The sequence below is a fragment of the Dysidea avara genome, chromosome 12 (genome assembly GCF_963678975.1).
Source record: "Dysidea avara chromosome 12, odDysAvar1.4, whole genome shotgun sequence".
Taxonomy (NCBI): Eukaryota; Metazoa; Porifera; class Demospongiae; order Dictyoceratida; family Dysideidae; genus Dysidea; species Dysidea avara.
In genome coordinates, this window is record NC_089283.1 from 23,152 (window position 1) to 35,348 (window position 12,197).

Below are 12,197 nucleotides of genomic sequence, written 5' to 3' on the forward strand. Positions count from 1 at the left end.
GCATCAACAAAGTTTTGATCCTCCTCTGTTAATGGGAGGAGCACTTTATTTATCTGGGAGATGATCTTGGTCCTCCTCAAATGATTAATTCTGGCATTAGCATTTCCCACCAGTTCAATGGCTGTCCTTGCAGCATTAACAGCTTGTTCATGGGTGACATTGTCACCTTTGGCATCAGCCTCAACAATGGAAGTGAGGGGTGCCATGGCATCTAATACAGCACTTTGAATTGCGCCAAGTTCTTTATCTGCTGCCTTGACATTCTGTGAAACTTCTGGTTTCATATAGGCATCAAGAACTGATGACTTTGTGGCTGGCACTTTTGGGAGGGCATATGCATTTCTGGTAGTTAAACGCTCAGCACCTTCTAGCCTCTTACAGCATTTCTCTTTCAAGAAATCTGCCGTCTTGTTAGCAACTTCCACAAGTCTGGTGGACGGGGCAGTCTTGGTTGTACGAGTCTCAGTGTCTGACTCGTGGAAGGCTAGTCTTTCATTGTAGTCTGGCTCGTCAGGCACATCCTCCCATTCTTACGTTGTTTTCAGTGTCCACTATCAAAATTTACAAAGCCTAATATAAATATACTCGTGAAGTATGCCAGCAGTTTCTCACACGTGTAGGTGATTAACCCATGTGGCACATATTAGTTATACCACGGGCACTCGTGCTTTACCTGATATATATGCACCTGTGCCCATGGTATAACTATTACATATATGTAACATTTTCATACCTCACATTAAAGGAGCCACCCGGGCTACATACAAAATGTAGCCGAGCTACAACTGGGTACTGATTATATAGACATTGAGACCGAAATCGATTGTGAGGATTGATTAATACTCACATGGTTAGGATGCATGACTTGGATTTCACCATGAAAACCACTCAGACGGAGAGCATTTTGTTATCTTTGCTATCCTACGAATTGAAAAAACGTTTGGCTAAGGTGAGAACCAGTGCTATAGCTTATTCACCGATTGTTTCCGCACGTTTTGAATATGGACATGCCTCCTTCACGAAGCTACCACTCTGCATGGAGTAACCACTCTACAAACAAGCTTACCTATCTAGGCCTTTAGTGAACTCCATACTTTGTCCATAAATGATTCAATAGCACTGATTAAAACATTAAACTTGCGTAACTGAAATTTTTCTGTGATATTTCTAGGATACGTCTGTTCATTGTAACTGAACATTATGGCAACCACCTAAACAGCAGTCTCTTAGGGATACTAACATCATCTATTCTTGTAGTTTGGCCAAGCCAACGCAAACAGACACTACACAGACACACACACTACACATGCACACACACACACACACACACACACACACACACACACACACACCAACTAACACACACACTGCACTACACACACACACACACTACACACACACACAGAGCACACACACTACACACACACACACTACACACACACACTACACACACACCAACACACACACACACACTACACACACACACACACACACACACACACACACACACAAACACACACTACACTACACACAAACACACACATACACACACAAACACACACAAACACACACTACAATACACACATACACACACTACACTACACACAAACACACTACACACTACATACACACTACACATACACACACACACGCACACACACACACACACACAAACACACTACACTACACACAAACACACACTACATTACACACAAACACACTACACTACACACAAACACACACAAACACACACTACACTACACACATACACACACTACACTACACACTACATACACACTACACACACACACACACACACACACACACACACATACATACCTAAGGATTTAGACTGCCGCGAAGCACGTTTCTTGTCAGTTAACGATGAAAGATTAGATGATGATCCTTTAGACAACAGCTTACGACTAAAGAAGTCAACACATTTCAGAAGCTAGATTACTACTCTTGTACTCACGGTATGGTTGATAGACCACCACTGTTGTTAATCTCTTGTGCTTTGGTGATGAGGTAATAGTTGGAAGGATCATCATTTTCCTTGCCTAATAAAATATACTACTCATATCTTGCTGTAAGTGCATTCAACTAACAACTGTATATCATACAGTATGGTAGTACTGGAGTTTGGGTTTTTATGGCCAAAGTTATTACCCAAAAACCAACTATACGTATTGGCTATTGACTCAAGCCCAAAAGTGCTTTCATTATGACCCCAATAAGTAGGTAGCTACAAAATTTCAAAAATATCATTAAGTACGGTAGTACTTAATGGTAGGGATCGTCAAGGTTCACGATTTCCCGCCAAAAAATTACGCACCAAAAGCAGACTTGCAAAACCATCTCGGCGATTCAGCAGTATTGTATTACAAAAGTGAAGCACGATTTCGCCTTCAAAACGACACGAAATGCATCCTATGAGTTTCCACAAATTTTAAAAAAAATTCTATCTGATCGAATTTTCTAGTGACTGACTCCCTAACTGATGCCTTCAGCCAGGCCTAGCGGGAAGATGGCAACAGCTACAGTCCTACTTCTTGCATGAAAACAGCTCGCTTTGCCTATAGATTAAACCTTTCCTACACCGATAGAAATACAATCCTTGCGCTAAGGTCTTACCTTTCATCGTTCTTTAATGTCGCCATCGTCCTGGATTCACTACAGGTAGTGTTAATAACTCCACAAATGGCTTCAATGTATGGCGCCGTCCGTTTCAATAAGAGTGCTCGCTAAATAGAGTAATCATAATCTTCGCGGTAAAATATTCGAATACACGTGGTTGAAAGTTCGAAGTTGATTTTGAGCAGGAAGAGCGAGCTGTTCACAATCGGGAAGCTTTGTACGTGTAAGTGAATATATTTAGCGACTTATATCTTTTGTTTCTGGCAAAGTTAACCGGCAAAATTAGTATTGCTTGCGTTTGTAAACACATTTCTTTGCTGTAAACAACGTATCTACCTCAAGTATTTGAGCGATATTAGAAATAATTCGTAGCAAAATAGCGTTAGCTAAGGGTATTGTGGTTATTATTGCTTTGTGTGTTTTCTCTGAGGCAATATTGGGTGCGGCAATGCCTTCGAAGGAAGCGGCGCGGAAGAGTAGAAAGAAGGAGAATAACAGGGCGTACTATGAAGCTCATACAGAGTCTATACTCTCAGAGAGAAAGGACAAGTACAGCAGTGAATGCCGATCACAGCGTCATGCTAATGAGTACTACAAAAATGTAACAGCGTCGCGTGAGAAATTAGCTGAAGCCACCAAAACATCATTTAACAAAGATTTGGCAAAGTCTCGCATTGAGTCAGCGGAAAGGCAAAGGGAATACTACCATCAAGACTTGGAAAAGTAACTTTAGTGTCCTGTGTAATAGAAACTGCATGCACATAAAAGATAAGATTCATGCAATGTTTGTAAAAAGTACACAAACAAGTGGAACAAAAAATTAGGAATTTTCAATATGAGTAGGGATCAAAGTAATAAAAAGTACTGAAACAAGAGAGATTATCTACCACCTGAAGTCATGCTAGTACACACGTAATCCCTACTTCAGTGCCATTATATCTTAAATCTTGGCAACTGAAGTAGCGATTACATGTGTACTAGCATGACTTCAGGTGGTAGATAATCTCTCTTGTTTCAGTACTTTTTATTACTTTGATCCCTACTCATATTGAAAATTCCTAATTTTTTGTTCCACTTGTATATATATATTTACTGCCTGCTTGCCTGCCTGATGTCTTCAGACAAGCGTAACTTCATAATGGTTTTGGCTAAGGGCTTGACTCTTTCACCATTTGACTTCACTTCATCCATAGATGTGCCTTTTGGGATACCACAGTACGTAAAATGCATGCATCACGGACTTACCTTTGTCCTCCTTTGTGCCCCATTTCTAAGGTTTGCTGACAGTCCAAGGTGTTGATTCATGGTAGTGCGATGCATGGTTTCCCATTTAATCATCCACATTTTCCTTGGTGACTGGATTGATTGCAGAGGTGTCTTCATTTGTAACAATGTGCAACATGCTGAAAATAGCTGAAAGCGAAGTGTAAAATTCACTTTTGAGCCAGTAATTGATAGATGGGGTGTGTAAATCGTCCATATTTTTCATGATGGCTGGATTGATTGCAGAGGCACTTCTCCTGTCATTCTTTGTTTATAGCACTGTGTAACACTCTGAACATAGCTGAAAGTAAAGCATAATGGCCAGTCCATTACAAGTCAATAATTGATAGCTGAGGAGTGCGCATTCAAATGAAACATTAACTCTGACACTGTTCTTTATTTTGATACAGTATGTGCAGGTTCACCAGTCATAATAATGTTACAAGAAAAGGAAAACAAACAAGTACAAGGAAAAGTTAAGTTTAATTAGTGGTCATAGAAAAAAGTAGGAAACAAGGAAGGTCGCCTACACCTGCAGATATACTAGGACATTTATTTCCTAATTCAGTTTACATATTTGATGCCTATCACAGCAAAAATAGTGTTCCAATACTACATATTCTAACTCTGTCTTTATTCAGTATTGGAACAACCATTTTAAAAAACTCCTTATAATGAGACAAAACGAACCTCAAATCTATAAATGACTCTAATGTTATTCACTATTGGGGGCTGTGGTCTGTTTTTGTTTGAGCCAAGGTAGAATATTTTGACTATTAGTTCCAACACCTAAACATAGACGGAATAAATACAGTCAGTATTTGTGTATGAATTATGCTGTGTATTGAGCTTACTGGTTGGTTCAGGGTTAGTTAGTATGTGATTTAAGTATATGGACACATTTTAAGAAGCCATATAACTACTTATTTGCCAGTAGTAAAACTGCACTAGTCAGCTGTCTCTTCACTGGTTTACAATGATGTACATACACCATATATGTGTCACTGTATATTTAGTTCAGGCCTCTTCTTGTAGAGCTAATGCTCCCTCCAGATCTTCATCTATCCCATACTCACATACAATCTACAAATGTGACTGGATCTGGGAAAACTGGTCTTATAGTCCATTTTCACGCAAACTAAAGTATTCACAGTATGGTAATGAATACTAATTTATTACATATTGTGCAACATCCAGTGTCCTTTGGAAGGCCTTAAAATGTATTGAAACCTATGGAACTAAGACCTTTACACTTCATGGGAGCCCAAACCATATCGTTTATTCTTATTATAAGAATGTACTTTTATAGCTGCCACTATACTACAACGATGACGTGAAAATTGGAAAGATACGCTGTGTTGTGATTGAGAAATCAGCGATCCTGTGTCAAATGGTAGTATCTTAAGTTTTAAAGGCTACATCTTTCCTAAAGCAAGGTATTTTTACTCTTATAAGTATTGAGGATCGTTAGGCAACAAAACATGGCCACTAAACCTACTGTAACGGGTGAAATAATCGCCTAGTATTGATAGAATCACAGTGATGAAAGATTGCCTATTTCTGTGATAACATTTTGCATAGCGTTGTTCCCAACCTTGTAGAAATGTAGTAACAAAGTTTATCTCACTTAGTAGACTTTCTAGATGCTGAAAACAAAGTCACTAGAGTCCTCTGCCATGCTAAAGTTGCTTCTTTCCGCTTTACAACACAGCAAATCTTCACAAACTATATACCACCATGATGCTAACAACCTGAAGATTGCAATCCCCTTCTCATAATAAGAATAAACGGTAAAGTTTAGACTCCCATGAAGATTCCTTACCTCACTCCCATAGGCTTCAATACATTTTAAAGGACACCGGATGTTGCACAATCGCAATTATTAACCACCATATTCCTTAGCCCTTGTGTGAAAATGGGCTATTGTCCATGACAGCAGATTTGATTTTTCACCAAGAACACAAAGTTACATGAATAAACTATCAAATTTCACAATCAGAATTAGCTAGACTGAAGTGGTCTGCTTTTTTTTCCAAGCCAAGTGGCAATCTGTACGTGTGGTGTGGGGCCTTAATGGAGCTCTGGCCAGCCTGGGGATGGCTGTATGTGGCTGTAAAGCCATGGTGTTGACTAAATACCTGTGCTGTGAATTTCCTTTCATTAAAGCCAGTTTTGAGACCTGAATGGCCCATAACTTAGCCTAATTTATCCCTATATGTTCCTCTTCAAGTTTTTGAACAGTCTCTTGCCCTCCTTCCAGGCCCCCACCTCCCACCCCATTTGGAGCTTGCCTGATACAGCCAACCTCAGTTCAAAAACTATATAAAATGGCAGGAAACTTAGCTGCTGGCTACTTGTACAGTGGATGCTCTGGAAGGTAAGGAATTGATGTAAAATGTGTGAAAAATTGGTATATGTAGTTTCAACCATTGGCGAGCTACAACACACTAAATACTTAAAACCAGCATTTCACAATCCTTTAAAATAGGCGATAGGCCTGGTTTTCCCAGACTGGGTCATAAATGTTGAGATGATGGAATGGAATTTATATGAGATGCTGGTTACTTGTACAGTGGGTGCTCTGGAAGGTAAGGAATTGATGAAAACTTACATGATGTCATACCAGGAACAGCGGAGACACCTTTAATTAGGGAGGGGGGTCTAGCTTGGTGATGCCATGGCCTAGTTGTAAGTCGAAGACCAAATAATAAAAAAAGTAACTACCTGCTGACAATAGCTGCCCTCCACTAACCATATCCCCCTACATACGTAGCTTGCTACACTGGTCCTCTGAACAATACTGTGGCTGCTCCATTAGAATATCTAGATCTTGACTGCTCTATTAGAGTATCTCAAATTATTGATGCTATCGAGCTATGTCTCAATGACAGCTATAGATAATATTAGGGGGGCTAAGTCCCTCCATAATCTTTTTGACAGGGGTTACAGCCCCCTTTCTCTGCCGCCCCTATGTCGTACAATAGGCGGTATTGTATTTTATGCTATTTGAGCTTGCAAATTAGACAGAAAATAAGCTCCCACCAGAATATGGTGTGCACCAGTATTGGTCACATGAGCAAGGTTATTACTAATGGTTCAAAAGTGTGAATGTGTGTTACATTCATATCTAGGCTGTCAGGTGTGGAACTTGTGGCTACTGCGTTACTCATAATGGAAAAACTAATAACAACTTCAAAGATGCACCATGACAAAGCCAGCAGGAGTTGACAGCAAGATTCTACCAGCTGCAAAAATAAGTTGCTGCAGGCCAAAAGGAAACAGTTAAACTAGTGGTGAAAAAGCTACCCAACTACAGTCCCCCAGGAGGTCACCCAACTGAAAAACACCAAAAAGCAAGGTGTGAAAGCCATTGAGGAGCGTAAAGTCTGTGGTACAGAAGTACTGACAAAAAAGAAAAAGGGAAGAAGACTGTCCTAGGCAACCAACTTGGAGAGAACCCCGACCAACATATGCCAACCCCCCCCTTCCCCCACAGCTGATAGGTAAATTTGGAGGATCATAACCACTGATGTACCCCAACCGCCACCATGTCAGACCCCCCCCCCCCCGGCCCTATACCAGGACCATGCTTTAATTGTTTGCAGATGGGCCATCTGAAGGCAAATTGTCCCAATAAGATAAGTAGACTTATCCTTTTGAACATGTCCTCACTGGTGTCAGCACCTTGTGCAGTGAGGTTACTAAGGGTGTTTGTTACAATGGTTGTGTCATGTACTAGTACTATCAAGAGTCCATAATAAGGACTCTTGATAGTACTAGTACTGTGTGCAGTGGTAAGAGTGTTGATTGTGAAATTCATAGTTACATCATGTGATAGTGCTAGTGTTACATGTAATGATAGTGGTACAGTCTATTTCGATTGGTTGACTAGAGAAACAAAGTGTTAAACAGTTTATTAAGTTCACACCAGAGCAACAATGTTGATGTGTACCACTTTGACACCTCAGATCAAAGGAAATCACAGGGTTATATATCACATATTTCCCTGACCACAGGGCAATATCTAGACATTGCCCTGTGGTTAGGGCAATATCATGATATACCCCTGACCACAACTGCCTTTGATGCTGAGGCAGCTACAAAGCATCAGTTCCCTTTGATTATTTATATAGAGATGCTTAAAGTTTGCATTGTGGGTTTGAATTAGAGCTGCTTAAAGTTTTGCATTGTGGGTTTGAATTAAACATGTTGATTTAGTCAGGGGCATTGTTGTGAAGTAAAAAGAAATGAGTGAGTCAGCATTGCATAGTTCAGTTACTAAGCATCACTAAATAATCATTTTAGCAATGTGGATTGTTTTTCTACAGAGTACATTTCAACTGCATGAAAAGATGCCTCAAACATTCACAACCTATATGTCTAAGTGTTTATTTTAGCACCTTAGGTAACTTTATTCATCCACAAAGTGATTATTTGGTTTAAAATGGTATCACTACAACCAGTGAAACCCACAATCATTTCTTTTTTGTGCCCACAATTTAAACCCACAATCGATTTTTGCAAACCTCTGTATAAAACTAATGTGGTGAATGCAGGTTTGTCTTCCTTCACCTATTAGGTGAGCATGCCAGAGTGATATATATTACTTATACCATGGCCACTCTGGATTTGCCTGATATATATGCCCGCGCCCTTGGGTCCGCGGCCCTCGGGCCTGGGCATATATATCAGGCAAATCCCTCGTGGCCATGGTATAACTATTAAATATACTAGAGGTGTACCGATAATCGGATCGGCTACAATATCGGCCACCGATATGGCATTTTTTACCAATATCCGTATCGGTACAGAACAGCAGGAGGACCGATATCGCTACCGATATTTATACAGTAGCAATGGTTTGTACATAAACGGATTGTGCATTGGTTTTCTACGTTATTCATGTGGCTTATTGTTCACTCTGCAACAAGCGCTACGCTACGAGAAGCCATATAAATGCACACGATTCTAGTGTTCAGTCTTTACAAATGAAGCAGTTATAGAGTACCTTTGTAATAAAAGAAGGGTCACAGGATAACCAAGGAAACTTACTATATCAGCTTCCTCACAATGCGGAGTAATGCAGAAATATCCGTTTTAGGCTTCACGGGAGTATACATAAAAATATTTGTGGGTGCCTAATTGTCTGGATTGCACAACAGAAACTCAAGCTGTATACCACCACAGGTACAGTATAGCAATGAATACATGCACATGTTGTACATAGGGTAGGTAATTGTACATTTTCGTGTACTTAAAATATTAATTCAAATATCGAATCGACTATCGGTTATCGGCTTCTTTGGTTGCATCAATATCGGATATCGGTACATGCCAAAAACCCATATCGGTACAGCTCTAAAATATACCACTGCATAATTGACTTATTGTGATCACATAGCTGCACAAATCAGAAGCCATACTATTGCTGACCACAGCATGCTATACACTGCCTATAGTTGGATATGTCAAAGCTGTATAGTACAAAGTACATTCAATAGTAAGGAAACATTACACTGGTGTTTGCTAACTCTGATGATAAAATTAGCTGATTACTTAACAGCTACTGCTCATGATAACTAACTTGATATACATGTGTAATATATTAGCAACCCTTACTATCATGTTAGCTATCCATAAATGAATTTATAAAAAGTAAACAAACTAGTGTAAAAATAATTTTAAAAATTAAAACATGGGAATAGAGATCGCTAAAAAAGTAAAGAAATAAGAGTCAAACAAACCAGCATGTTAAACACACAGAGATCTCTATTTGGACACATTTATATAGAAACATTCTCAGTGCTTATTTGCCCGTGATTTATGGAGAAACTACTGTTGTTTCCTTAGTTTCTACCATATCCATTGAGTCCAAATAGAGATCTCTCTGTGTTTAACATGCTGGTTTGTTTGACTCTTATTTCTTTACTTTTTTCAGCAATCTCTATTCCCATGTTTTAATTTTTAAAATTATTTTTACACTAGTAAGAATAATAATATGAACAAACAGGCATATTTCAGTTTTGTCTGAAATACACATACTGTTTCCTTTTCACTTGATACTTACTAGTGGACCTATACTCCTTGCAAAGAACCACCAGAGGGTTGTTTTTAGTTAAAGGATGCTTTTCAAGGTGGTTTTTAGGTGTGCGTTTTATTAGGATTTGAAAAAAAAAGAACATGGGCGATCTCTATTATGAACTCACTACTGTGGTCCATGATACAAATTACTATAGTTGTCTTAGATACATGCAGTACTAACATTTCAGTATATTACTAGCAGAAAGTGATAACACCATTCGTGCTGTGTGAATGCATGGTACTTAATGTTTATGTGTCCTGCACACAGGGCATGTACCAATGCTAGTATACAACAAGTTTACGGAAAAATTAGGAATTTTAAGTTCGATTAGGGGGAAACAAGGGAGGTTGCCTACACCTGCAGATATACTAGTAAACATTCAATCCCTAATTCAGTCTTAGTCTTGGGTATGGACTGAATTAGGGATTAAATGTTCACTAGTATATCTGCAGGTGTAGGTGACCTCCCTTGCTACTTTTTTCTATGATCCCTAATCAATTATAAAATTCCTAACTTTTCCTTAAACTTGTTTGTTTACTTTTTCTGTAACTTTATTATGACTGGTGAACGCACGCATGCAGGGAGGCAGGCAGGTGGGCGGGCAGGCAGGCAGGCAGGCAGGCAGTTAGTCAGTAGAAAGTTCCATTGAATATGGTGTCAAATAGTTGCTACACTAAGTTACATATTTATGAAACTTGTGAGTTTGGATTAGACAGACACATTGCCCACACCCATGCAGCTGGTGTCTACCTCATTACAGGCTATTAACTCAGCCATTATGCTATTCTGTAATCCTTGCTAATAAAGCTCTGGCAAGTAAAACATTAGCCATTACCTTTCCATCTGCCAAACACAGCAGAGAAATCCACTTCATCTTCTAACAACATGTGCTCCTGTTGTGGACCATCAACCTCATCCTGTGGCCCTTCCCCTCTACCATTTCCCTGAGGCGATGAGATCACCTGATCTGGCTCCTTCACAGCAACATGCAAATTGACATCAAAGGATTTGCTTCTTCTGTGCTTGATAACATCAAACTGTTGCTGCTGCTGTAAGTTGGATATTTCCAGTGTACTGGATCGACACCTCTTGTGTCTCAAACATTGCTTATTGTCACTGACAACAGTCTCACTGCCAATTACCATAGTATCACTATACTGAGACAAGTCATTTGTTATATCAGGGATACTGCCATTACCAGGGATACTGCTGTTAATAGTTTCTATTGTCAAGGGTGATGACTGGTGACTACTTCGCTGAGAATAGGAGGTATCAACTAGAGATGATCTCACTGACTGCTTGACAGTTACTGTGGTTACATCACCAGACCCTTCAACATTCAATACTTCCAACTTGTCGCTTTCCTATACAACAAATATCACTTCATAACAAGACCTGTTATAACACACACAACAGTAACTCCTATACCAACAAACATCACTTCACAATAAGACCTGTTATAACACACAACAACAACTCCTATACCAACAAACATCACTTCACAACAAGACCTGTTATAACACACAACAGTAACTCCTATACACAACAAACATCTCTTCACAACAAGACCTGTTATAACACACAACAGTAACTCCTATACACAACAAACATCACTTCACAACAAGACCTGTTATAACACACAACAGTAACTCCTATACACAACAAACATCACTTCACAACAAGACCTGTTATAACACACAACAGTAACTCCTATACACAACAAACATCTCTTCACAACAAGACCTATTATAACACACAACAGTAACTCCTATACACAACAAACATCACTTCACAACAAGACCTATTATAACACAACAGTAACTCCTATACACAACAAACATCACTTCACAACAAGACCTGTTATAACACACAACAGTAACTCCTATACACAACAAACATCTCTTCACAACAAGACCTGTTATAACACACAACAGTAACTCCTATACACAACAAACATCTCTTCACAACAAGACCTATTATAACACAACAGTAACTCCTATATACAACAAACATCACTTCACAACAAGTAATAGTTGTATCATGTACCCGAGTGATTTGCCTAATATGTACACCCACGCTCTCGGGCCGTTATGTACACCCAAGCTCGAGGGCCATTAGGCCCGAGAGCGTGGGTGTACATATCAGGCAAATCACGAGGGCACGTGATACAACTGATATGTACCATGTAGGCTAATAGCCTACTGTAGTGGGTGAC

At 39.4% G+C, this 12,197-nt stretch overlaps 1 protein-coding gene across 1 annotated transcript in view; it reads right to left on the reverse strand.

Annotated features, from left to right (window-relative positions):
• LOC136241906 (1-phosphatidylinositol 3-phosphate 5-kinase-like) overlaps positions 1 to 12,197 on the reverse strand; it is a 99,420-nt gene that overhangs the window by 21,709 nt on the left and 65,514 nt on the right. Inside the window, exons 16-18 of the mRNA XM_066033293.1 lie at positions 10,818 to 11,346; positions 1,976 to 2,060; positions 1,840 to 1,925 (exon numbers count right to left, since the gene is read on the reverse strand). Coding sequence (XP_065889365.1) covers positions 1,840 to 1,925; positions 1,976 to 2,060; positions 10,818 to 11,346 — 700 coding nt within the window. The remainder of the gene's footprint in view (positions 1 to 1,839; positions 1,926 to 1,975; positions 2,061 to 10,817; positions 11,347 to 12,197) is intronic.